The following is a 27,900-nucleotide window of genomic DNA, read 5'->3' on the forward strand; positions in this document are numbered from 1 at the left end:
AAAAAAAAAAAAAAAAAAAAAAAAAAAAAAAAAAAAAAAAAAAAAAAAAAAAAAAAAAAAGATATTGTGAGTCTCTCTATTGAACGAACAATTGAAGTAGCTTGCATAGAGCTAAGTCATCTTATTATTGTGGGTGTATACAGGCCTCCTTCAGGGTTATTTGATACCTTTGAACAAACTATGGAACAAATACTGTCAAAAATATGTGCATCTAACAAAAGGGTTATTATATGTGGAGACTTTAATATTAATTTATTGGATTTAAATTCCACAACTGTTAGATTCACATCTTTATTTAAATCATATAACCTTTGCAATTTGTTTCATGAACCTACAAGAGTCTGTGAGACCACAGCTACTTGTATTGATAACATATTTACAAATCTCATTCCCGATAAAAAAGAAATAATTAATAAGTTAAGCTCTGATCACTGTGGACAGTTAGCATCATTTAATGTCAATTGCGATAATAACGTAAAGGATAATCTTGTGTTTGTTCCTGTGACTACAAAACGTATTGAGCAATTTAGAAGTAAATTAAATTCAAATATTCAGTCATTGGGTAGATCAAATAGCTCAGATGAAGCTTTTAATAATTTGTTTAAGGTAATAAGAACACAATTTAATACAGTATTTACTTCTAAAACAGTTAGAAACGATAATAAAAAAACCAGATTTATTGAATGGGCAACTAAAGGAATTAAAATAAGTAGGCAAAGATTATATGAATTATATGATGAGAGGTGTAGCAACAGTAGTGAATCATTTAAAGCATATGTTAAAAATTATTCTAAAACCTTCAGAAAAGTTTGTAAAGCTGCTAAGGCTCTATATATCAAAAATAAAATTAAAAATTCTAAAAATAAAATCAAAACTACATGGAAGGTTATATCTGGTGAGACTGGAAACGTCACCTGTCGTAACACTGATTTTGAATTATACTTTGAAAATAAAAAGATTACAAATAATCTCGAAGTTGCGACGGTTTTTGAAAAGTTTTTTGCTGACATTCCGGTCTCAACTACAAAAAATCTAAATTCCTCACCAGAAGCTGCCGAAAAGCTACTCAGAGACAATGTAAAGGAATGTGATGTCAATTTCAAGTTTAGGGAAATTAGCCCTAGAGATATTATTGATACCTTTAAATTGTTGAATATTAAAAATACTACTGATCTCTGGGGCATGTCTACAAAAATTATTAAATCGATAATTGACATCATAGCTCCTCATCTGGCAATAATTTTCAATGACTGCATTAAGAGTGGTGTTTTTCCTGACTTAATGAAGCACAGTAAGGTCGTACCTTTATTTAAAGCGGGAATTAAATCAGATCCGACTAATTACCGGCCTATTTCGATTTTACCGACTCTTAGTAAAATATTTGAAAAAATAATTTTACAGCAATTACTGTTACATTTTAATTTAAATAATTTATTACACAATAACCAATACGGTTTTACTAAGGGTCGTTCCACAACGGATGCTGGTATAGGTCTTCTTTGTAGCATATTTGAAGCTTGGGAGGAGTCACAGGATGCCTTAGGTATTTTTTGTGACCTCTCTAAGGCATTTGACTGTGTCGAGCATGCTACTTTAGTCAAAAAATTGCACCACTATGGCATAAGGGACTCAGCACTCAGCCTTTTGACTTCTTACCTCAAAAATAGGACTCAAAGGGTTGAAGTTAATAGTAAAAGATCCAATGGGACCAAAATAGAATTAGGTGTACCACAGGGATCCATTTTAGGACCATTTCTTTTTCTCATCTACATTAATGACTTACCTTATCTAGTTAAGGATAATGAGATAGTACTTTTTGCTGATGACACTTCACTTATTTTTAAAGTGAAGCGACGGCAGTCAAATTACGACGAGGTAAATAGTGCTCTCTCAAAAATAGTACATTGGTTTAATGTTAATAACTTACTTTTAAACTCTAAGAAAACCAAATGTTTAAAATTTACTTTGCCCAATGTTAGGCAAGTTCAAACCAATTTACTATTAAATGATGAGAAAATGAATTTGGTGGACTCCACTATATTCTTAGGCATTACATTAGATAGTAAATTACAGTGGGGTCCTCATATTGCTAATCTTGCAGGTAAGCTCAGTTCTGCAGCATATGCAGTCAGAAAAATTAGGGAAATTTCTGATGAAGACACGGCAAGACTAGTTTATTTTAGTTATTTTCACAGCAGAATGTCTTATGGTATCCTTTTATGGGGAAACGCTGCCGACATCAATACAATTTTTGTGCTGCAGAAGCGAGCTATACGCTCAATTTATAAAATGTCAGCTTTTGAATCTCTGAGAGAAAAGTTTAAAGAAATTGGTATTCTAACTGTTGCTTCTCAATACATTTTGGATAATGTATTGTATGTTAGAAAGAATTTAACTAAATTTAAAACTAAAAGTGATAGTCACGGTAGAAACACTAGAAATAGGCACAAGCTGGAAATACCAGTGATCAGACTTAGCAAAATAAGTAAATCTTTTATAGGTCAATGTATACGCCTTTACAATAAAATCCCGGAAAACGTTCAAAATCTATCAATTAATAAATTTAAAAAAGTAATTAAAGAACGTTTGTGTGCCAAAGCCTACTATACGGTCAAAGATTTCCTAAACGATAGCACATCTTGGGAGTAGGATGGCTGCTTGCAAGGCTGCTTCTACATTTATTATATGTGACTTACAATTGTGTATTCATATTGTATAGATTAAGTTATTTACATTGTAAATTTTATTTTTTTTAAAAGACAAATTTTCCACTTTTTTACTAAAAAGTGGCCCCGTGCGAGTTTCTTACGCCGGTTCTTCTCGCCGGGTTAGTTCCCGAACCGGTGGTAGGCAACATGTAGTTCAACATTCTGAAAATATTTGATTCAAATTTATTCAGAAATAAAACAATTTTTATTTATTTATTTTATTTATTTATACCAGCCTAAGTGTGACCATGGACTTAGCACAATCGTGACTAGATAAGCAATTTACATGATTTTTAGACTTTGCCTTATCATAAAAAATTATCACACACATTCTGTCCTCAAAACTTTACAATCATACATAATATTCACTATATTTGAACATCGTTTTGCTGGCAATTGTGTAGCATTTAAAATTATTTATGCGGAAAGATCAAAGAAGTATAGTCACGCGGCTAACGGCTTATCTTGAGTTCAAAGAGTTGAAGGTTAAAATATCGTTTGGAGAGAAGAATGTTATTTTTTCTTCGTCCAAAGTCAAATCATCGCTTAAATAATTTTAACTGCTTTCATAATCAAATTTTAACAAATGTATAGTGCCAATTTTATCGATGCATGTTAATATTTTAATTGTTGATGAATACCCTCACTAATAAAGTTTGCGTAGCGTATTCAAAGTTCGCTTGCGGCGCTTGATGTCACCGCGCACCGTCAAGCAAAGTGTCTTGGTTTGTCATGTTACTTTTTAAATAGATAGGAGGAAATACGTAGGGCCCCGTCTTCACTTCGAATATTCACCGCTTGATTTTTTTAAATATATTTTTTCAACGGCCGCGCGGAGTCTCTTCAAAGATTCAACGTATCACAGAATCGCGAGAAAAAATCCGCGCGGTTAAAATTCGCAGTGCGGACAAGCCCTAACGATATAGCTTTTGCTATTATAATTGGTGGCACTGCTATATTCCAGTATAGGACGCATCACGTCTATCCGTTGACGTGTAGGTCTTACCCTTATTTTAACATGCGTCAATGAAATTGGCACCAAGGCCGCACTTAGAGACATTCAATGATTACTCGAGTTGTTACTTAACACTTTCTTGTAAAATTACTCTTATCTCAATCTTTACTAAGTAACTCTTTATAAATCCCTTAGGTACTAAAAAAGATATTTAAGCAACATAAATATTTAAGGTCCGCTGTATTTGTCACGCGACTTTTTCAATGTGAACGACAAAGACAAGTAGACTTTGTAGTTTATACATTTGTTCGCTGCCCAAATATATATACATATAATAAAATCGTAGGAAAGTCAATTCTGTACATTGAAAATTTTTGAAAAATAATACTTGGGACGTGATCTACTATGCTGACGCGGACGAAGTCGCGGGCACCAGCTAGTTTTGAATATTAACAAGTTAAGCCTCAATTTCACCAACGTCTGTTAGTGTTAACAGCTTGTTAAAATGTCCTGTCTTCTCTTTCATTCATATGAAAAACGAAAGAGCTAACGTGATACTAATTCGAGCATTAACTTTAACAGTCGCTGGTGAAATTTGGTCTAAACGTCTCTGGGTGCGGCCGTAAGTCTCGTTTTTAAGCATATTAAGTCTACTAGCACATACCTATCAATCGAGCGTGGTAAGCGGCGGTGAACTACGTTTTGACTTTCCTTGAAGTTTTGTGTCCGTTCTTTTTCCAGCCGTTGCCGTGCGTCAGTTCGCCGTTTGACCGCGGCGAGAAGGACGTGGACTTAGTTTTTGTCTCGTAAAGGACGTCAGAGTCCGTATCGCTCTCCGACACGTCTTTGTTTACAACTGAAATATGCATCAAATGTTAATATTAGCTCTCAAGCTCTAAGGAATCGAGGGTTGAAATACCGCCACGAGAATGCGGTTATCGCGTAAAGCCCGTCCTACCTCTATAGTCAGTTCAGAGACATTACACCTTGTAGTTTTATTTAAACAACTTTACTATATATATAGAGGTAAGGCAATTTAAAATTTGCATCACAACACTGCGATAATGCAATGTGAACTAGCCATTGGAAGTAAAAAAAAAAAAAAGAAATACGGCCTACTCACATGGCCTCTCGTCCGCCAGCGGCAGCAGGCGGTAGGCGGGGCGCGCCCGCTGCTTGCGCGGCGCACACAGACGACGCAGCGCGCGCGCCAGTACGCACCACGCCCCGCCCGCGCCCGCCGCCAGCGCCGCGGCGCACACGCACAAGTATACCACCGACCACTCTGTAAAATACATTCATTTATTGACTAATTATTATTATTTCATGGGAAATTCAAAATTAAAAAAAAAAAAGTTAAAAACTCAACAGAAATGTAATATTAATAGGCCGACGCCTTGTGGTGAAATTTTGCATACAATATGACCAAGTGGTTTCTTACAGAATAATCTGATTTATAAGCACTGGATTAATAAAAAATCAAATGTAATATAATTTTATCCTATAATTAATGACGTTACTGACTTTTTAAATTTTACCATAAAATAAATGTATAAATTATAAAAGCATATATTTCTGTAAAATTAAATTAGTAAAAATTTTATGGAACTATTAGTTTTTAAGTAAAAATTGTATTATATTAAGCTAATTTAAAAAAAAACTGTTTGTTTCCTAAATAAAGTAAAATAAAAATAAAAATAAAATAAACTGAGTTACATGAAGTGAACTCAACAATAACACAGTCTGTCAGTACGTACCGCAGTCGGGCAGCGCGTCGGGCTGCAGCTGCGTGAACAGGCTCTGCATCCAGAAGGCGTCGCAGCGGCACGTGCGCGTCGCCTGGTCGCACACGCCCCGCCCCGAGCACGCGCTCAGGCAGCGCCGCGACCGCACGCGCGCGCCGTCCACGGCTGCCGCGCGGGATAGAGTTAGCGCTGTCAGGCCATCCATAGCCGTGCCCTGGATAAATTGATAAACGATATTAAAATTTATTATTTTTATAAACATTTTAGTAAACTTTTTTTTTAAGTTTCGTTAAAAGTTTTTGGAAAGATCTTCATAATATAATATAATTGTAATGTTTTCTACTGTCACGCTCTGTCCCATTAATTTATAATAAAAAGCTGAGGTATTCGATGTACCTCGAACAGTATGCTCTAGCATGGTGCGGGTGACATAACATTCTGGCTGGATTAAATTTACGTTATAACAGTTACTAATGATTTTATATATTACGAATGTAGTACGGCTAAAATACTAAGTCATATGTTTGTAAAGAATGGCAACTTTCAGAAGTTTACTCCTGAAAGTTTGTTTTTACAAAACGTTACTGAAACTGTCACCCATACCATGCTACTTACCTTGTCAGACAGGAAGAAGTCAATAATCGTGTTCCCAGTGTCCACTTCTCCACGGATGTCTGTTACGTTAACTTTTATATCATCCTTGAGGAGCAACGTCATTTTCTGTACCAAAGAGTCCAGCTGCCCCTTGGTGAAGGTAGATATCGGTATGTTGAGAGTCATTTCCAGCATCTTCATGTCTAAGGGATCTGGTTTGACTTGAACACTGACTGTATCCCGCGAGGACTCGCCCTGATCATCCGTTACTGTCAGTTCGAAGACGTATCTACCAGCTTCTATGTTTGATAGCTGAAATTGTTTTATGTATTTATTAGACATATTTTAAGTAGACACATTAGACATATGTTAAGTAAAATTAGATAAAATTATATAAAAATTAATCATATTTTTGAGCAAAAGCCTCTAAAAGGCCTAAGTTTTACATAACACAAAAAAAGACCGCTATTTCGCTTTAATTTTTCTTTATACTATAGGTTTTAATATAATGTATTCTTTTCAAAGACACAACTTAGAACAAAAGAGATACGATACGAATAAGAATAATAATTAATTAATTGGTTAGACTTCCTATACTAATACATTCTTAAAGGATCTTATTATTATTATTTTTTTTTTTTATGAAATAAGGGGGCAAGCGAGCAAACGGGTCACCTGATGGAAAGCAACTTCCGTCGCCCATGGACACTCGCAGCATCAGAAGAGCTGCAGGTGCGTTGCCGGTCTTCTAAGGGGTAATAGGGGAGGGTAGGGAAGGGAATAGAGGAGGTTACGGAAGGGAATAGGGGAGGGTACGGAAGGAAATAGGGGAGGGTAGGGAAAGGAAAAGGGTAGGGGATTGGGCCTCCGGTAAACTCACTTACTCGGCGAAACACAGCGGAAGCGCTGTTTCACGCCGGCTTTCTGTGAGGACGTGGTATTTCTCCGGTCGAGCCGGCCCATTCGTGCCGAAGCATGGCTCTCCTTCTTATATCAAAGAAAAAACATTTGCCTATTGGTCTACAATCATCGTTAAATTTGCTTCTGTAATTTTCATAGTACAACTAACAGGCATCATTACCAAAATGAAAATCTTGAAAAAAATAAACCATAAACTCACCATCAACACAGGTTTCGTGTCCGAATTCAGTATGACCGTCCCAGCCGCGATACCGGACGTCGCTCGCGTCCACTTCCACGACACAATACGGAAGTCATCCGACGATTTAGACCCGTTCAGAATAAGGACGTTGACTGGTAAGTTCAATACTTGGTCTCCGCCCGCGTCCGCCTTCGGAGGACTATTCTTGTCTGTGAAATGTTGTATTGTAAATAAAATGTTTTGATGCTAATGTAATAAGCAATAAGCTTAAAAGTTAATAGTGATATTGACATGCAAGAGAAACCACGCATGCAATTTTTACATTGTTAGTATTTATGATTAATATCATACAGTTATTTATAATTTTATACATTTATACGACTAGCAAACACAAGCCCTTATATTTATTTGACGTAGATAACGAGACTATGCAAATATTTGTCACGAATAACCCGCGATTGAAAGGTTTTTTCCACCAATTGTAGTATATTTTTAGTTTGGCAATAATAGGGCCAAATCATTTGCACACTCGCGCCGTCAACAGAAATAAGGACCTTTTAACGCTTGGCTAAAATCGGAACTATAAGTATAGTTTTAAACACAAATAAAACACAATATTACTTGCACTTTTTCCACTATATTCATTAATTACTGCAAATTTAACTTAAACACGACCGGCTTCGATATAAATCATCATCAGGTGTACTTAACGTCGGTAGTTTTGAATAATTAAATATAATCAAAACAAATATTAGGGTTGTCAGCATCATGGTATTTTTTACAATTTGGTAGAATTTTTCTTCCAAATACGACTATTTTCTACTGATATTAAAATTAATATTTAGTTGGATTTACCCATTTTATATTGATAAATTAATAACGTTATGTCACAACTACCGACGTTAAGTACACCTGATGATATATATCGAAACCGGTCGTGTTTAAGTTAAATTTGTAGTAATTAATGAATATAGTGGAAAAAGTGCAAGTAATATTGTGTTTTATTTGTGTTTAAAATGAATTCCACCAAGAACCGACAGTACAATCAATTATATATATATATATATATATATATATATATATATATATATATATATATATATATATAAGTATAGTGTCATATTTTGACAGATATAAGTTGAATTTGAGAAATTCGAGAAAATCACTCGAGAAACTCTGACGCTGGCAACTCCTAAATGGGGAGGCTTACGCCAAAAGAAGAAGAAGAAGAACGTTACATGAGCCAAATGATAATATTATGTTTATGCGTGCACGTGTTAAAGACACAAACAACGCTAAGTCGCTGGATGATTTTATTAGACTTTAACCTATTTTAATTCAAAGATAATATTGATTGACAGTTGTTTCACATCTAGGGTAGATATTATCCGTTGCAGTGGGTTGATCGTCCCCGGACCTACGCTTAAGCGGGGAGTGGAGCACCATGGGACCCCGACAGATGTCCCCAATCCGCCGGGGCTGCGCAAAGCATTTCCCCATGTAAAAAAGAGTAGATATCACCCAAGCGCCAAAAGATCCTTACACCGATTATACTCACTCTGTGTAACAGTGACAGTGACATTAGTGGACGCGGAGTTCCCGTTATCGTCGAGTACAGTCAGGGAGAAAGTGTACACGCCCTTGGTGAGTGCAGTCGCGTTCGCTATCGACTCGTTGTACGCTAGTATGGTGGAGTTAGTTGGGCCGTCGACGCAGCGCCATGTGTACGCGACTATACGGTGGTCGTCACGTGACTCTGAGCCGTTTAGTACTACCCACGTTTGCGGTAGCGATATAAACTGGAAGGGGTGGAATAGATATTAGTTAGAGTCAATTCAGACAGCAATTTGCAAGACATCTCCACGCAATTGAAATCTGTCAACTCAGTACTTTAGAAATGCATCTACACGTCACGTTGCGATCTGATTTAACCCTTTTAGGACAAAACTTTTAAGCTCGCTTGGTAAAACTGGAGCCAATACATTGCGGACCCAGCGCCTTCCATTTTTACCGAGCAATCTTTAAGTTTTGGGTAGCCTGTAGTCTGTACATTGTTATAAAAGTTCGTGAATAGATTTTAGTATTGGAGATAGTCCACCAAATTACCACATGCATATTGCACGATGCTTAGGTTTTAGTAACTATGGTTTTTCAACATGTAACTTTATATTAGGCACTAATAAATATTTACAAACAGTACATACCCGATTCGCTTTGAACACCCTAGATAAAATATTTTTTAGTCATGTAGTCATTACTACTTAAGTACATAATTGAACAGCCTCCATTATTATACAATGACTTAAGTAGAAGAAATCTCATCTATGTACAGGTTTACTCGGACAACTGGCGACCCTAATTTATATTTTTTATAAGTATAGGCCACTTTAATATTTCCGCCCCTATGTACGAACCACGGAATATAATAATTATAACACTACAGGAAAGGGCATATGGGCGTGGCCCGCGTGCCATAGTTATGTCCAGCTGGACATAACTTGCACGCAAAAGGAAATTCGTGAGTACGGATTAAAACCTTACGCTTGTTGACGTAAGGTGTACAATTGCGTACAACTTCAAGTCTTATCATATTTTGCTGTCAAGCGCCATCTAGCGTTGAATAACTGAAATCGGTAGTCAGAGCCGGTATTGCTAAATTTAAATTCTTCTTTATTTCAAAAGGGTTAGGGTTGTTTTTACGACATTGTATTTAAAAAAGAAATCTCTTTGTGATTGGTTATTTCTTTTTTGTGCGTAAAATGTTACTGTGTGAGTTTGGCGACAGCAGTTTCAATGAAACTTACTTGCTATGGCCCTTCCTTTAGTGATATATATTCCGTGATACGAACTGTCGCCATCCTAGGACGCCATAAGACGCTGCCGCCCATAAGCCATGGCCTATACTGCCTTCATATAAATCCAGAGCTGGTTTTTAGATCATTTAGAACAAGAGTGCATTCATAACTTAATACATTTTTTTTGTGGGTTAGTACGTAGCATCCATTTATAATATCAGTATGTACTCATAGTGAGTACACTCACGGGCGGGGCGGTGGCGCGCGGCACGGGGGGAGTGTTGGTGGGCGGCTTGACGAACACGTGCACTTCCGCCGTCGACGACTGCCCCGAGCTGTCCGTCACCTTCAGCACGAACGTGTACACACCCTCAGACAGGTTCGACAACTGAAAATACCAACATAATGATATAAAATGATACAAGCAAATTACAAAATATGATAGAATTCATACAATGATAGCCTAAGTAGGGGGGAGGGGTAATTAATAATGATTTATTAGTAGGAGGAAAATGCACTGACAATGTCATCACAGCTTAAAGTTACAAAGACTTAACTGCACCAATACTATAGTGTTACCTGTAAATATGGTGAGTGTGTATTTTGCATGTCAACAGCTTTATTCTCATCTTCCGTAGCTTTGGTCCACTCCCATGATGTTATTTCGTGATCATCCGTCGACAAACTTCCATTCAAAGTCAAATTGTTATTTGGTAGATATATTATCACGTCTTGTCCTGAAAAATTTTAATACACTCATATTCATTGTATTAATTGACAAAATATCTATTAAATATTTACATTTATACAATAGGCTACTTAACCTATATTCAACTTCATTGAACAAATGCATATTTCTAGTAGAACTTGGCCTAGGAAACCATATTTCACCCTTATCATCAAATAAAAGCTTATGATTGATAAATAAAGTCGATTTGAAAATATGTTTTTATGAAAATAGGATTTGTACTGACGAAAACGCTTTTGCTTTACTTCCGATTTGGATGTGACGTCATCAGACTCCTAATTTAATGTCTTTTATTTATCGCGCTCGTTGTATGTAAGTTTATTTGTACATAAATAATAAGAATAAGCCTAGAAAAAATTCAAATAAAATATCAGTTTTATATATTATCTCCATTTATTGTAGACGGGAAATGAAATGGCTAAAACTTTTCTCCAAAAGTTTTCAACATTACAAATGATTTCTAATTTCTTAATTAATTATTTTATAATTTTTGGGCACTTTTAGACTTGTACATTTAGCACATAAAAAATGTTCAATAAAAAGAGTTTAAAATACAAAACGTATGACGTCACACTATGGCGGACAGTGTTTTCGGCGCCATATATAAGGCATATTTTTCAATCAACATTTTTATGGGTTTCTACTGTGTAAAATATTAAAATATTAGTTTTTTTTTTTGTGAAAATGAATGATTAAGAAGCGATTCGCATGAAGAAAAAAATTAGGTCAAGTAGCCTATTAGATTTGATATAAAAAGTATTAAGAATAGTAGTGAGTAGACTGTAGAGTATTTTTTCAGATACAAAACTTTGAAAACCTTATGTTGTTATGTCCAATACATAATTATAAGTAGTTATAAGTAATATGTCAGTACATACAAAAGTAATAATTAAAAGTACTGTTTTAAAGTTACATTAGATGCATTCAACATAGCTGACTGATAACTGTCAACTAACATAACCAAATTATATAGGTTTAATCACATACCAGCATTAGCCTCTGGTGGGTAGTCGGTATGATTCAGCACAGTCATATTGGCCGTAGTAGAATTCTTCACGTGATCGGAGTCTTCCACTGTCAGTTTGAAAGTGTAGTTGCCGGGCAGTTTTAAGTCATTCAACACAAGTGTAGGTCCGTCTTGTAGCGGAGGCTGGTAGCCAATTGGCCCAGCGATAAGCTCCCAATGCCAGGATATAATGTCGTCATCATCCTGTAACGAAAGAAAAATTATAAATAAAAACACGCTATATCGGTAATCAAGCAATAACCAAATGCACAGAACCTTCGTTAAAATTAAAGGGAAAGTAAACCTTGAAGTTTTGGAACGAATTTTTTTCACGGACAGACAGAGGGACAGACATTTTTTTTTTTGTTGAAGGCAGGTCAAGTAGCCCCGATGTCACTGCGACCCTTGAGGATCTATTGTGACTCCTTCGCATTAGAGTACCGTCCCCAACCCAATGCTGCTCATAAATTGAACGATGTGGTTGGGGTTGGTGCCACGAATTTCCTCGGTGGATGTATATTCGTAGCAACCAAGTGTCTGTTCCTGCTCTGTAGTAGAGCAGGGCAGTCAAGGAGAAGCCTTATAGGTGTTTCATCCTCCTCCTCGTAGAATCTGCAAGTCATTGAGCTACTAACACCTATTCTGTTAAGGTGCTTATTGAGCTTGCAGTGCCCAGTTAGGCTTCTGGTAAGGATTCTTAATTGATTCCTACCCATGGTGAGCACTATTCCTGACAGTTTCTCGTTGAAGCCAGAAATTAGTGCCTTAGAGTGTTCAAGGCCAGGGGTCTCAACCCATTGCTTCCTGCTCAGTTTGCGAACCCATTCCTCGAGCACTTGCTTTGTGGTACTGGGAGATATTCCACAGACTGGTTCTGGGCCATATATATGAGACTCTCAGCCCCAAGCCTAGCCAGTTCGTCCGCGGTTTCGTTACCGGGGACGTTACTGTGGCCCGGGACCCATACTAGGCGTATTTTGTTGTCCTTTCCTATCATGTTCAACGTCTCAATGCATTCCAGAACCAATTTTGACGAAACTTCTGCAGCAGTCAGTGCTTTAAAGCACTGACTGCTACAGAAGTTCACTTAAGTGCAGCTTGACTATCAGAAAGAAAAAAATATTTTTGTTAACTAGTGCCATCTCTAGGCTTTCTAGTAAGCAACCGATGATTGCGAAGACCTCAGCCTGAAACACGGTCGCAAACTCCCCCAAACTGGCATGTTTGCCTCTTGGGGGCCTGCCTCCGTAGAATCCGGCTCCCGCACGGTTGTCTTTCCTTGATCCATCCGTGAACCAAACTATATCGCTAGGGCGAACATCAATTGAGATTTTTCCTTCCCAGTCCTCCCTGGCAGGTATAAGAACCTAATATTGCTTCGAAAAGCTATGCACCTTGATCATGGCATCTGATGGCATGTCCATGATGGGTGATTCACGAAGAGACTGTTCTAGCTGTCTAAATGGGGTGGAGGCCCAATTTGTCCTGCCCGCCGTCCTGGCCCTGAGAGCCGCCTTTCTGGCCTCCATCTGAACAAGCAGAGGAAGCGGAGTTAGGTTGATCAGGGCCTCGAGGGAAGCGGTGGGTGTTGACGAGAGCCCACCCGTGATTATTAGGCATGCCAGTCTCTGAACGCTGTTCAGATTTTTACGACAGTTTACTTGTTTAGCCTTTTTTTGCCACACTACGCAGCCATATGTGGTAATCGGTCTCACTATGGCTGTATATATCCATAGCATTGCCTTCGGCCGAATACCCCATTTAGAGCTGACAAGCTTCCAACAGGAACCCAGAGCAGGGACAGACATACATTGAAGTCTTAGTAATAAGGTCCCGTTTTTACCCTTTGGGTACGGAACCCTAAAAAAGCTTATAAGGCGCGTATTTTGCCTAATAAGTCGTACGTGTCCCACCCGTGACATTGTTAGTCCCACCCGTGACACACTTTATTTAATTTTTGTAAAATATGTTTTATTATTAGGGCATTGTTTTTTAATGAAATGTTACGTTCAGTTTATCGTTTCAAACAAATATTGTAGTTTGCATTAAAAAGTTTAATAAGAAAGCAAGTTTTGTTGAGTTGAATACGAATCTTGTGTAACAAGAATGTCCATTTTTTATCCGACCCGTGGCAAACATTTATTGTCATTATGATTTTATTTTACACGGTGTTATCCATGTAAAATGAAATCCGCCTCCAATATAACTATAAAAGAATATAAAATATTTTGTTATTCTTTATACAGTGTGTAACAAAAATAAGTGATAATACTTTAGGGTGTGTACGTGTTCCTTGTAGAGAGTTCACTGTGAAAGTAGCAGAGCTGAAAGACGAAAAAAATTAAGGTACAAGTGTCTCTGTCAATCCCCCTAAAACCACTTTATTATAACGCGTTTACACACACACATGCGTTAAACTAAGCTACTTTGTGTTTTCTTTCGTAACGTCTGGCGGTGAAGTAGCGTAATTTTATTAACGCATGAATAAAAGACTTACAGAGTCTGGACTGACTTTGTCTGTATAACTCTGCCCGTGCATTATACATATTACTACTTTTTTTAAAAACATCATTACTTTTGTATGGCACCTTAATCGCATAAAAAGCAACAAAGTAAAATATAATATTAGAGATTGACAAATTAAATTACGGTACCTTGCTAGCACTTCCATCCAAAACTGCCCCAGAATTTGGTAATTTAACAGTCTGTGTTTGAGGTGTGATGACAACTATAGGTGCTTTGTTGATCCTCTTTGGTGGTAGCACGGTGACATTAGCGAAAGCCTCTCCATATGAGTTTGTACCATTTACTGTAACCTTGAATTTATATTGACCTTCCGTAAGGTCTGTCAAAGTAACTGTCGCACCATTTTGAATCATATTACCTAAAATATAAAGTTGATTTTTTATTGATAGCATAAGCATGAAGATTGAAGTATAATTCTTATTTATTAGGGTTCCGTACCCAAAGGGTAAAAACGGGACCCTATTACTGAGACTTCAATGTCTGTCCGTCTGTCTCCAGGCTAGGTATAGCTAGACCTCTGAAATTTTCACAGATTGTGTATTTTTGTTGCCGCTATAACAAAAAATACTAAAAACGAAATAAATATTATTTATTTCCCACACAACAAACGTGATTATTTCGGCCTTTTTTGCTCTACTATATCAATAATGGAAACAGGGAGGCACTTGAATTTTCCACAAAGTACTTTATTATTTATATGTGTACTTTAATATTTGATTATAATATTAAAATAAAATAAAAATTTAAGGCAGGTGTCGAATTTACTTAAATTCGAATACAAAATTTCCTGTCTTTTGATATCGTATTGAAAGATTTAGGTTCTGAGAAAGTGAAGTACCATTACGAGTAGGGTCTCACATGCCACATGTTAACCTTACTGTCAAGAAATTGTGTGAAGTATAATAAACGACTAATAATTCTTAAAACAAGGGTACACAATGTTACCAAAGCCATAAAACTATAATTTATTATAGTTTGCTTTTAGTTTAAATGGTCAGGTTCACATTTGGCATGGGAACGTTTTTTGTTGACCCTGCAGGTCACAGTTTATTTTACTGATAAATATTTTACACTTCTCTCCTTTACTCCTCGGAGTATAGACGTGCCTTACCGAATGCGCTTAACCTAAATAAAGCGCAATATAAAAGTGATTTTCTTTTATTTAATCTATCCACGACCTCACAGTCTAAGTCAATAAGACTAAAAGGTTATGGTTGCCCAGTCATCGCAGTGATTAAATAAAAGTTAAAATAGTTTTTGAAACTGAAAGTGATTGTGAAATTCGAACTTTTAAAAAACAACAAAATGGAGAAAAAGAAGACCAAGAGAAATATTTCGATTTTCATCGGAGAAAATTACAACATCTGGAAATTCAGAATCCGAAGCCTTTTAAGTGAACTAGACGTGATTTACGTTATTGAGAAGCCAGTTCCGGTCACACCTGACAACAAGTGGAAGAAAGCCGAACAAACAGCTAAAAACGTTATAATTGAATACCTGTCTGATGCTTATATCAGTCATGTCGGACTGGAGTCAACATCGAGGGAAATACTGTCTACACTAGACAACATTTTCGAGAGAAAAAGTACCGCTAAACAGCTCGCAACCAGAAAGAAGTTATTAAATATGAAACTCCAAGGAGATACCACCTTGAATCAACATTTTATGCAGTTTGATATTTTAATATCCGAGCTAGCGACTTCTGGTGCAACTGTGATGGAGGGAGATAAGGTATCTCAACTATTGCTGACTCTTCCGCCTGCCTATGACGGTATTGTCACCGCAATCGAAACACTCTCAGAAGACGATGTTACGCTCAACTTCGTGAAGATGCGACTTCTCGACTACGAAGTTAAACTAAACGACGAAAAACTAGACACAAGCAGAAAAGTGCTTCATGCTGAAATTCAAAACAATCATCTGCAAAACGAAGACTTCCAACGAAGACCAGCTGTGAAGAATTCTCGAAGAATAAATAAGAAGCCGAAATTCAACTATAACATGATAATATCTAATAAGAAGAAAGTTGTGATATGCCATTACTGCAAGAAAAAGGGACATTACAAAAATGAATGTCGCTACTACCTACGTGTTATGAAGACTAAACCAAATAATACCGAGACAACAATTAACACTGCTCATACAACAAGTGTTGATACAATTCAATCATCGCCGACTACACCGAGTTTTGTTTTTATGGCAGGAGCCATAATGCAAACAGAATATAAGCAAGATAAAATTATATTCTTATTGGACTCTGGAGCATCCGATCATATCACGAATCGAGAGAATATAGCAAGCTATTTTCGCACACTTACAACACCAATCAAAATATCAGTGGCGAAAAATGAAACATTCATCTCCACGTCGAAGATTGGATCAATCTCTGTTACGAGCAACTTGGGTATCGAAGGAAAGATAGAAAACGTGCTGTACAGTCCTGATGTCCCGTGCAACTTGCTGTCCGTTACCAAGATGCAACAAGCCGGATACTCCGTGACCATTGGTGACGATGGGGTAATGGTGTACTGCCACGGTAAGCCCGTGATGTCCGGTAAGACCGTAAACAACCTGTTTACTCTGGAATTCAAGGTACGTATAAACTTGATTAAACGTTCCGGAGGTCTGCGAGCCTGTCTATAATCTTGATCATGAATATCAACGATTAGGTCATAATTATTATAGGCCAATTAAAATGTATGCAGTGTGAAGCATGCTTATTTACGGCTAACAAGCCAGACTACCGTTACAGAAATGAAAGAACATTTAATATTCAGTCAGATGTTTGTGGGCTAATGACACCACCTTCTGTAAATAATGACAATGATATTCTGATCTATTTTATTGGTGACTTTACTCTTTATTGCGCAACATATCTTATAAGACACAAATCCGATATGCTTGCAATGTTTAATTAAAGATTTTGTCGAAAAAGAGGTGAAGCTAGATAAAACATAAAATAGTTAATTTTTTATTGCGTTAATAGTTATAGTCCAAATGGTGCAACAAAATGTGTTAAAGGGTATGAAAGTAATTATCTCGCAATACCACGAACTCCACAGTTAAATGGCATATCTGAAAGAATGGTACTTTTCAGTAATGGAACTATTACAGAAAAGGCGCGAACAATGACATCTGGTGCTTAATAAAAAAAAAAAGTGTTTTGAGACGATGCTGAGTTAACTGCAACGTATCTTATAAATATGACACCATTAAAGTCATTGAAGGTAAATAAAACACCTTATGAAATGTGGCACAATAAGAAACCCCAAATTAAATACCTAAAAGTGTTTGGTTCAACTGTATATGTGCATGTAAAAACCGGTAGAAACAAATTCGATGAAAAATCATCTAAAGCCATTATTGGGGTATGAACCAAATGGGTATATTATAGAGTTTATGATGTGGAAAATTAAAAGGACTTGGTAATAAGCGATGTGACCCTAAATGAGAAAAGCTTTCTTAAGTCGAATTTAAATTTAATCCAATAAATGTACACTCAGGTAAAGAAATGTCAAATCCTAGTTCGTCAAGTGCCCCTTACAAATTACAATGAACAAAACAATAGAAACAATTATTGTAATTTTGTAAACAATGCTATACAAGTCAGAGTAGCCACTTAGATTTTTTTATGGTACCAAACTAAAATAGAAATAGTGAACATATTGATAGTAAATTCATACTTTTCTTCAGTACAACAACAATAACACACTGAGGCTAAGTTTGTACTAATATTATGTATTCTGTGGCTAAGTAAACAGAGTAAAATAATAATTTATTATATTAAAAATATTTTATTTTATATAAAATAATATGTTCATGGCAGTTCTCGAGGGAGGATTGAGTATGTAAAATAAAGTCTGTAAACTCAATGTAGCACTAAATGGCTAAAAATAAGCCGCTAGATGCTGGTTCGAAAATATTCGAATAGGTAATACAAGGGAGACAATTGTGTGTACTGTATAGGTACTAAATAAGGGACAGATGTCCCACAGTATAAATGTTATTTTATATGTTGACGATGTAGTTATTTGCACGGCAAATAAAAGTGCAATGAATAATTTTGAACAATATTGGATTAATAAAATTTTCGATGGTTGACTTAAAAGAAATAAGATTTTTCTGAGTTATCATGATAACTAGGACCAGTAGGACCAAAGTACATAATAATATTATATAAAGGCAATATTAAACAAGTTTAAAGTGATGGATTGTAATCCATATTAACATACCTTTATAATTATATAAATGAAAGTTAACTTCGAAGCATTGGAATCTGATGAGATATGTAATGCATCATGTTGAAGTGCTGGTTGCCTTATGTACTTAATACATAGTATGTAATTGATCATATTTGGACCTTAGACACATGGACAAGAAATAACATATAACAATTGACTTGTTTAAAAAGAGTATTTGCTTAGATATTTAGAAAGTACATCAAATCTGAAATTAATAATATACAGATAAACTAATTGATAATTTATTTACGGGATATTATGTCAATTCAAATTAGGGAGGAAGTGATAACTTAGTTAGAAAAACTACAACAGTTTTTTATTATTTATGTTGTATGTATGAATGTACAATAAGTATGTTGTATGTATGTGAACTCTAAGAGGCAAGTTTCAGTAGCAGCCTCGTCGACAGAAGCCGAATATATTATGGCTCTGTATGAAGCCGTTAAAGAGGCTTTGTGGTTAAGGACTTCAGCTACTAGCATTAATATTGAAATTAAAGAACCTTTATTAATATAGAGGTACGAAGAGATAATAATGGATGTATTATTATTGCAAAATATAATCCATTGAGTCACAAGAGTTCCAAACATATAGACGTTAAATATCACTTCTCCCAAGAATAATGTGTGAATAAGACAATAACTTTGAAATATATTTCAACAGATAACCAGATCGTGGACATGCTGACCGAGCCGCTGCCAGCAGCCAGGTTCCGCGACCTGCGGGACACGAATGTGGAAGAATAATGTTTTATAATGTTTCAATAAATACTAATAGTAATTAATTATTTAATGATCTGGTGAGGTTTTTCTGGGGTTTCCCTCATCCTAGCAATGAATGTTGGATCATTTTGTATCTCCCCGGATTTTAAGGTTAAAGTGCACGGAAGGTTTCGTCAATTAGGTATTACTCAATGTATTTTAAATTGTACTTAATTTAAATTACTTTTAATGTTTTGAGATTTAGGTAATTTTATTTTAGGTTTATATTACTTTTGAATTTAATTCAAAAGACATTAATTTTTGAGGGGGCGTGTCGAATTTACTTAAATTCGAATACAAAATTTCCTGTCTTTTGATATCGTATTGAAAGATTTAGGTTCTGAGAAAGTGAAGTACCATTACGAGTAGGGTCTCACATGCCACATGTTAACCTTACTGTCAAGAAATTGTGTGAAGTATAATAAACGACTAATAATTCTTAAAACAAGGGTACACAATGTTACCAAAGCCATAAAACTATAATTTATTATAGTTTGCTTTTAGTTTAAATGGTCAGGTTCACATTTGGCATGGGAACGTTTTTTGTTGACCCTGCAGGTCACAGTTTATTTTACTGATAAATATTTTACACTTCTCTCCTTTACTCCTCGGAGTATAGACGTGCCTTACCGAATGCGCTTAACCTAAATAAAGCGCAATATAAAAGTGATTTTCTTTTATTTAATCTATCCACGACCTCACAGTCTAAGTCAATAAGACTAACAGCAGGTGTAGTGATCTCCTACATCTAAATATACACATTTTATTTTAACATTATATACTATTTATATTTACACGTATTTTATTTACACAAACAGCTATTTACAATATTACATCTATTACTATATTTAAAACAATAAAATATTTACAAGTAAAATCTTAATAACTACGACCAAGCATCAGGTGCGCGGTCTGCTCGTTTTGTTATTACTTATCAGCTGTTAATATTTCACGGCTCACGCGCCTCGCGCTGTGGATAGCGACCCGGTTTCGCTAGCTGCGTACGCCTAGGGTAGATGTGTTTATCGCTAGGCCGTACGCGCTGCGCGGCCGCGCTGCGCGGCCGCGCCGCGCCGCACAGTGGATAGAATCGACAATTTCGGGGACATAGGGACCAATTTTTGTTTTTCAAATTTTTTTTTTGTGCCAATGGATAGAGCTAATTAATCTTAACTAATGTTATTCTTTGCAATTTTTTCTTAGGGTTATTATTTAAGTAGAAAAAAACATATTTTTAAATTTCTTGTATGGAAAAAAATATATAATCCCAAATTTTTGTCAAGTCCTGATAGATCCCGCGCTCAAACCTTTTTTTTTATATATTTTGGCTACATTGCTAGTATTATGTACCATAAATGTGTGCCTAAAGTTGCCACTCTGCCAGAAATAGCCGAAGAAAATTACAAAAGATTTAATTAGTAACTAATGACTTCTTAAAATTCCTTAAACTATTCTAGGCATATTTCATGCAAAATAATTATTATGCTAGTAAAACAATACTTATAATTACTTAAAATCAGAAAAAAAAGAAAAATCGATTCCATGTAAATATTGTGATCGGTCATTAACTTCAAGTAACTAATCCGTTTGACAATAGTAAATAATCTTTTGTATTGTGTATTTTCTAACAATCGCTTAATGACAATGAACAGAACAACATTCAAAATAAATAGCTTAAGTAGCCTTGCATAAGGGCTTTTAATTATACCCTCATTAGCTATTATTAGTGTGGCATGGAATATAATACTATCTCGTTTTGTTTTGCTAATAGCGTAGTGTTTTAAAAATTTGCGAAGGAATTTAAAAAAAATCCAATTTTTGATACTTAAATTTTATTATTAAGTATCGAAAAAAACATAAAAAAATAGCATTAATATGGTTTTTTAACAATAAAGATTACAAATAATAATATTTTCTCCATTTAAGCGTTACATACATATTCCCTATTAATAATAAAATTGAAAAATAAAAAATAGTGAGTATACATAAAAATTACGATACCATACATACTATAATAAAAGTAATAAAATTATTTCTAAATAAATATTGCATTTAATTTACAAAACTCAAAAAGCTTACTCACTATCAGAATGATTATCCTGTAATTCATTAACGTCAATGAACTCTATCTCAGATTCTGTCGGCAAATTTAACAGAAGCTCTTTAGCCCGTGAAGAGAGAGCTATTTTGTTATGCTTTGATAGTCTTGGTCTAAAACTTGTGATATTTGGATCTGATGATATTAAAAGATTATGTAAAATATCCTCATTTGTGGCTTTTCTACTTAATTTTCTGGAATAACTCTCTCTGAATTTCCGGAAATCTTTGTTACGAGCTTCTGCTGCTTCTTCTGACAGATTGCCGATAGGTATGGTAGCAAAATGCTGGATAATATCAGCGCCATGTATAAGCAGCTTATGGAAACTAGAAGGCATATAATACCAGGGATATAAATTTATGTAGAGTTCTGCAGTCTCTCTACAGAATAAGGAGAATTTAGAAAGGTTGACGCACTCTCCAGATGCTACAGTCTGGAGTATTACATGACGTAACCTTTCTATTAATTCCTTGCTTATACCAGTAATACGGGCTGCAGTGTCTGCGTCCCTGAAAAATCTTCGGGCAGTATTGCCACCATTAGTTGTTCCCTCTCCTTGTTTCACCTGGTCTATTAGTAATCCGCAATCTTCTCTAAATGCTCGCTGAATTTCGAACTTTCTAAGCTTAATTTTTTGTTGATCTTCGCCCCTGCCACTCCATTTTTTAAAATCCATACGATAGGCTGCATAAGAAAAATGGGACTTTATTAATATTGAAAATGAATATTTTGTAAAAGAACAATGACTTGCGGCTGTAAAGTAATTAATAGCTAAGGTATGATAAATAAGAATAATTATTGTTACCTATGTGAAGAAGGCACTCCATACACCTTATCCAGCAGTGTAAAGATGATAGTCCGTACTGGTGAATTTCTTCATTCTTGTGTTTTTGGTCAAGCAGTTCAATATTGTTTATTTCCGATGGCTTTGCTTTGCAAATATCGCAAACGGCTGTCGACGTCTCTGATAAATATGACGTTATCTTTCCGTCAATCATCGTCAAAAGTAACTGGTGAGACACTTCAATTTGATTCAGTTTTGATGGCTGAAGCGCTTTTATTTCTTCTGTTATTCTGTTTTTAATTGACATAACAGTGGACTGGGTTTCTTTCGTAAATTGAAACATTAATGGACGACAGTAAAACGTGGACGATGGTCTTTCGTTTTCCCAAACAATAGTTCCATCGGATTGTTGTAGCCTAACTGGTACTAGACTGGCCATAAAAATACTGGAGTCTTCAAATTCTTTGTTTACTTTTTGCTTGTACACACTTTGACCAGAAGCTCCGTCAAAACCCCATTTACTTACAAGCTCTAAATTTATTGTTGCGTCCAAATCCATGGATATTGCATCCAAAAGTCTTGATACAGTCAAGTTGAGTAAAGCTTGCAGTTTAATTGAAGCCCCGTCCTCAGTAATACATAAATCTTTTTTATCTGGATAACAATTCAATTTAGCTTGTTGCAATTTGTAGTACGATGGATATAACTCTGAACCATTTTCACTCGCAGACTCTCTTAAGTTTATATATTGCCACTTTGATAACTTTAGCGAAACTAATAAAGCTAGTGCCTTATCAGGTGAATACGTATCACTCTTAACCTTATCGTTGTTTAAGCATGCCTTGACTTTATTTAAATCTTCTGGATGATTGAGTAAATGGTTCATTATTTTTGAAATATCTTCGTTTCCACTATTTTTTAAACTCCTTGTTGATATGGCAGACATTTCTTCCGGAGAAAATGAAAGATTTTTATTTATTTCATCTAAACGTCTCCGTTTTTGTCGATCACATAAATCTTCAAAAGGTTTCCTCGGAGTAAACGTAGATGTGGAAGCGTCTGAAGTAGAAAGTGCTGGTGGTAGATTCTCAGTATTATCATAAACCTCGAGTTCTATTGGTTCAGTATTGATAACATCAAAATTGATTTCTTGGGGCCAATTTATTGACGATTCTAACCAATCGCCATTTTTTTAAATAAATTTAGCTAATGTTCGGTTGCATTTTTCCCATCTGGCACATATATTAGAACAAAAACGCGTACATAACTTTCTAAGCACGGCACTATTCTCTTCAGTCACATTTATTTTCGATTGTAGAAAATCAAATAGTTTTTTACTATCTGACAAACTTTTCAATTGGTCTCTTAATACCATAAATAAATCTATATTATTCACAAGACCGTCCATTATACCAAAATAAAGAAAATTAAACACTGTGAAAATACGATGTATGTAGTAGCACGTTTAAACAATAACTAATTTTGAAATATCAATTACGATCCCTTTATAATTTTCCACACCTAACAAAGATAATTATAACTATTAATGATTGGCTAATGAGGGTATAAGCCCTTATGCAATTACTTAAGCTCTTTATTTTGAATGTTGTTCGATTCATTATCATTAGGTAAGCGATTGTTAGAAAATACACAATTCAAATTAATTACGAATTCGGCAGCCCGGGCTTCCAAAAAAAAACAGAAATTATCTAAGAAATTTATTAAACTAACTTATATTTCATTTACAACGTAACGCCGGGCACGTGCGGCTGCATCAGCATTCTCCTTTAGGGGTCCGTGCGTAATTCCTCCACCCCCAGAGAAGCAACTATTTGAGGACTTTGAGCGAGAAAGTTGCTGGCAGAGATTCTTGATTCTTTACAGGAACTGCGTAGACTGGTTGATCAGCTTGGCTGGTTGGAGTGACACCCTCGTTTAGACCACTGTCCTTTTGTCGACGCAAGCGGCGACGTCGGATGATAAGAATAAGGGAAATTGTAACTATACCAAAGACTAACGTGTATAGGGGCAACGTTGTATGGTACAGTGAAGAAGATATTTGATTTAGTTGGACAGGGTTCTGTAGAATTAATTGTTCTTCCAGGTTATGTAGATTCTTCAGGTCGAAAGAATTGAGGGTCATATGGGGAATCGATATTTCTAGTTTTTTTTTCTAATTTTAAGTAATTATAAGTATTGTTTTACTAGCATAATAATTATTTTGCATGAAATATGCCTAGAATAGTTTAAGGAATTTTAAGAAGTCATTAGTTACTAATTAAATCTTTTGTAATTTTCTTCGGCTATTTCTGGCAGAGTGGCAACTTTAGGCACACATTTATGGTACATAATACTAGCAATGTAGCCAAAATATATAAAAAAAAGGTTTGAGCGCGGGATCTATCAGGACTTGACAAAAATTTGGGATTATATATTTTTTTCCATACAAGAAATTTAAAAATACATATGTTTTTTTCTACTTAAATAATAACCCTAAGAAAAAATTGCAAAGTATAACATTTGTTAAGATTAATTAGCTCTATCCATTGGCACAAAAAAAAATTTGAAAAACAAAAATTGGTCCCTATGTCCCCGAAATTGTCGATTCGATCCACTGTGCGCCGGCCCGCTTAGTTCGTTTGCGAATTTGATGCGAAATACTCGCCCGCCGAAATCATAACTAATTTCCTTTCGTGTACGTAATAAACAATAGTATACTGTACGATTAATAGAAAACAGCTAAAACTACACAATGTTTTTACTTGCTATTCAGGCTAACATACAAAAACACAACTTTTGGCTTATTTTCACTCTATTGCGGTACGGAACCCTTCGTCCGACTCGCACTTGGCCGATTATTTATTTTATGTCTCCTTCACAATTGCTAATACATACTACAATAACAATGTAGGTATTATGTTACAGAGATAAAATTTACTACAGGTAAATATTATTATGTTTCTAGTTAAGTAACATTTTTTCTTACCTGTGAAACCACCACTTGGTTGATCTACAATAGTCCAAGCGTAATTATAGTGGGTTCTGGTCGTCTTCTCGTCAGGTATAGTATATGCTGCCAGGGTCACTTCATTTTCAGGTAATTGTACCTAAAATGTGCAAATACGTGTTGGCAAAAATTAAATAAAATAATCATTTATTTCATATACATACATATAGATCAAATTACATTAAAAATAATACTTTAAGTTGTTCGCGATCTAAAATGTTTAATATAATAAAACAATAAGTACTTTAAAAAATCTCAGATACTCACTTGTTTAGACTCTATAGAAACTGTTAAATTCAGCTTTGGCATGTTTGTGTCCAGTTTGGACTCATCCATTTTAGCGTCAATGAGGCTGTCACTCTTTTTTATAGACTCTATAGGCATAGTTGGGCCTTTGGAGTACGGCCGGCGCATCGGCACACACGCTCCTTGGGAGTTCTCTTCCATCCCTAAAATGCACTTGCATATGCCATGCATTTTATGGCCCAGAGGTACACATTCCGAGTTATATGGACAGTCGTCGGCTCCCATATCACATGAGATTTTATTCAAGAACCTCGATGCCAACATCATCTCATCAGAACTTTCATATTTATCGAAAGCCTGTTGTTCATCATCTTCCAAACTAGGTAAGTTATTGATGAAACGGTTAAGGAAACTTGACTCCTCATCATCTGGCATGTCATTGCCGTGATTGGAGTATGCATACATGGGTTCCTCCTCTGGTGAATAGTTATTTAATTCCCTAAAGTTTGATTGTTCTAGGATGTCCGACCAGTTCTCTGAAAAGGCAAAATAACCTTGAGTTCTCTCAAAAAACAATATTGTATGCTTAAAAATATAAAAAGAAAAATCTATCAAGATACTATGAATGACTGAACTCAACATGCAAGTTGTATTTAGGTGACTCTCAAATATCTGTAAATCTTACCACTGGGCAGCACAGGTTTGACTAGGATCATGGAGACATGAGTCTCCCACTTCCTGCTGCCAACCCTAGGCAGCGGCAGGCACAGCTCGTCGGCCACACACTCCACATGGTAGCACCTGGACTCCACTATGAACACAATGTTACAGGTGGTCTCCAAGCAGCAGGCCATTACACATTGTCTTAAACCCTTGAGATCCTTCTTCTCCGTGAAGTTACCAGCAGTTAAGTTTCCTGAAAATGTAAAAATATAAATAATTTTATGCCAGCAGATCAACTCTGCTAAATGATTTCATAATAATACAGTATTGATAAAATAATACAGTATTAATAAAACTCCAACTTTTTTATTCAAAATATATTTTTTTCAAATATTTTCTGAATGTCGCAACTATGGTGCCTACCACATATTACAGGTATGTAGTATGTATTGAATATGGCTCTCATAGTTCATACAGTATATGTATATGAATGTACAGTTTCATAAAATGATGAAAGAACAAAATAGTATTCCTATTATAAAATGACAAAGTATCAAAAAATATTCTGATTTGAATGTACTCCAACAAACAGTTTCTGAAGTCAAGATAATTAATTTTTAATTCAATTTTACTTTAATACAGAAAGTTTTGTTGCAATGGACCAAGTCATATTATGACTTTTTAGTACACTACCTACTAGTATTTTTTAAATAATTTTATAAGATACTTTTTATAATGTGCAGAAAGTTTAAATTATAATTGAGCTAAAAAAAACTCTTTTTAAGCCTCAGTCTGGTCTGGTTCACTAATAAGGCATCTTCTTAGTAAGTATTTAATTGCAGTACAAGGATCTTACAACCTATTTAATTTATATTTAGGTTCTTATAGGCATTTTGTTTATAAGGGTTGAAAAATTTGGGTTACAGTGTCCTTTTCTTTCTATTCTATCTGTATTTTTTATCACTATTATAAGTACTTACAGTAAATGAGCTGTAAAATACTTACCAGATGGCATGTAATTATCAAAGTTCTTAGGGTACAGCTTAGGACATTTATTGTTCTCATATTTTTCATTCCAAGGTTTACTGTATAGTGATTTAACGACACTTATCTTGAGCAGAAAAACGACAAACAAAATTCTTGCCGTAGCACCATACATCATGTTAGTGTTTAAAGTCTTTATCCTTTAAACATGCAACAATATGTTGTTTAGATTGTACATGTATGCTAATATTTCATTATGTATCCTAAAATTATCAAGTGCGGAGGAAATAGAAGGGTTTAGATATGCGATTTGTGTGGGTGCACTGATAACCGCCTATTTGGACGACATTATATTATTTTTAACAATTAATTTACATAAATAAATACAAATGTAAATTCACTCCCGATATCGACTCGTCAGTCATATGACACTGACAATTGGATTGTGACGTTTTGCAAAATGTCGATGTCAAATTGTCAATGTCATTTTTGCATTTTTTTTTCTTATTATGGCACTTCGGCTATTTAACCATGACCAGTGTCGAGTATAAATATTGACGGGAAAACAATATTCTATTTAAATACAATTTTCCCCTTCGTTTTTCTTATATTGTCAGGTCTAAAGCCTAGTCAAAGTCTAGTTAAAAGTCAATACAGTCAAGAAGTCATGTCGGTCGATTCAATAAGCCCTGCCCCGGGGCAGTTTCAGATGCCGAAAATGCTATTTATTTGTGTAAGCCTATCATATACATTACGGATTAATACCACAAGACTTGTCAGTGATTTAGCTAAGCTGGAGAGAAAAGAAAGGCTATGCATAATATTATGGCCCATGGCCATGTGCATTGTGCCATACTTCGAAAATTTACCACGCGGTTATTAATTAACGCTATTCTCAAAGGCCTACTCCAGTGCAAGGGTGGCCAACACGCGGCCC

At 35.4% G+C, this 27,900-nt stretch overlaps 1 protein-coding gene across 1 annotated transcript; it reads right to left on the reverse strand.

The window, feature by feature from the left end:
* Nucleotides 1-4,221: 4,221 nt before the first annotated feature.
* On the reverse strand, nt 4,222-27,357 carry LOC121735359 (dyslexia-associated protein KIAA0319). The gene is made up of 14 exons (XM_042126161.1): nt 26,985-27,357; nt 26,002-26,232; nt 25,338-25,852; nt 25,050-25,170; nt 14,308-14,537; nt 11,635-11,857; nt 10,479-10,636; nt 10,147-10,287; nt 8,663-8,903; nt 7,123-7,313; nt 6,024-6,314; nt 5,421-5,622; nt 4,787-4,948; nt 4,222-4,519 (listed from the first exon to the last, which is right to left on the reverse strand). Exons 1-14 carry the CDS (start codon nt 27,139-27,141, stop codon nt 4,359-4,361), a joined length of 3,024 nt encoding a protein of 1,007 aa, XP_041982095.1. The 5' UTR covers nt 27,142-27,357; the 3' UTR covers nt 4,222-4,358.
* Nucleotides 27,358-27,900: the final 543 nt, after the last annotated feature.

Source organism: Aricia agestis, chromosome 17 (assembly GCF_905147365.1).
Source record: "Aricia agestis chromosome 17, ilAriAges1.1, whole genome shotgun sequence".
NCBI lineage: Eukaryota > Metazoa > Arthropoda > Insecta > Lepidoptera > Lycaenidae > Aricia > Aricia agestis.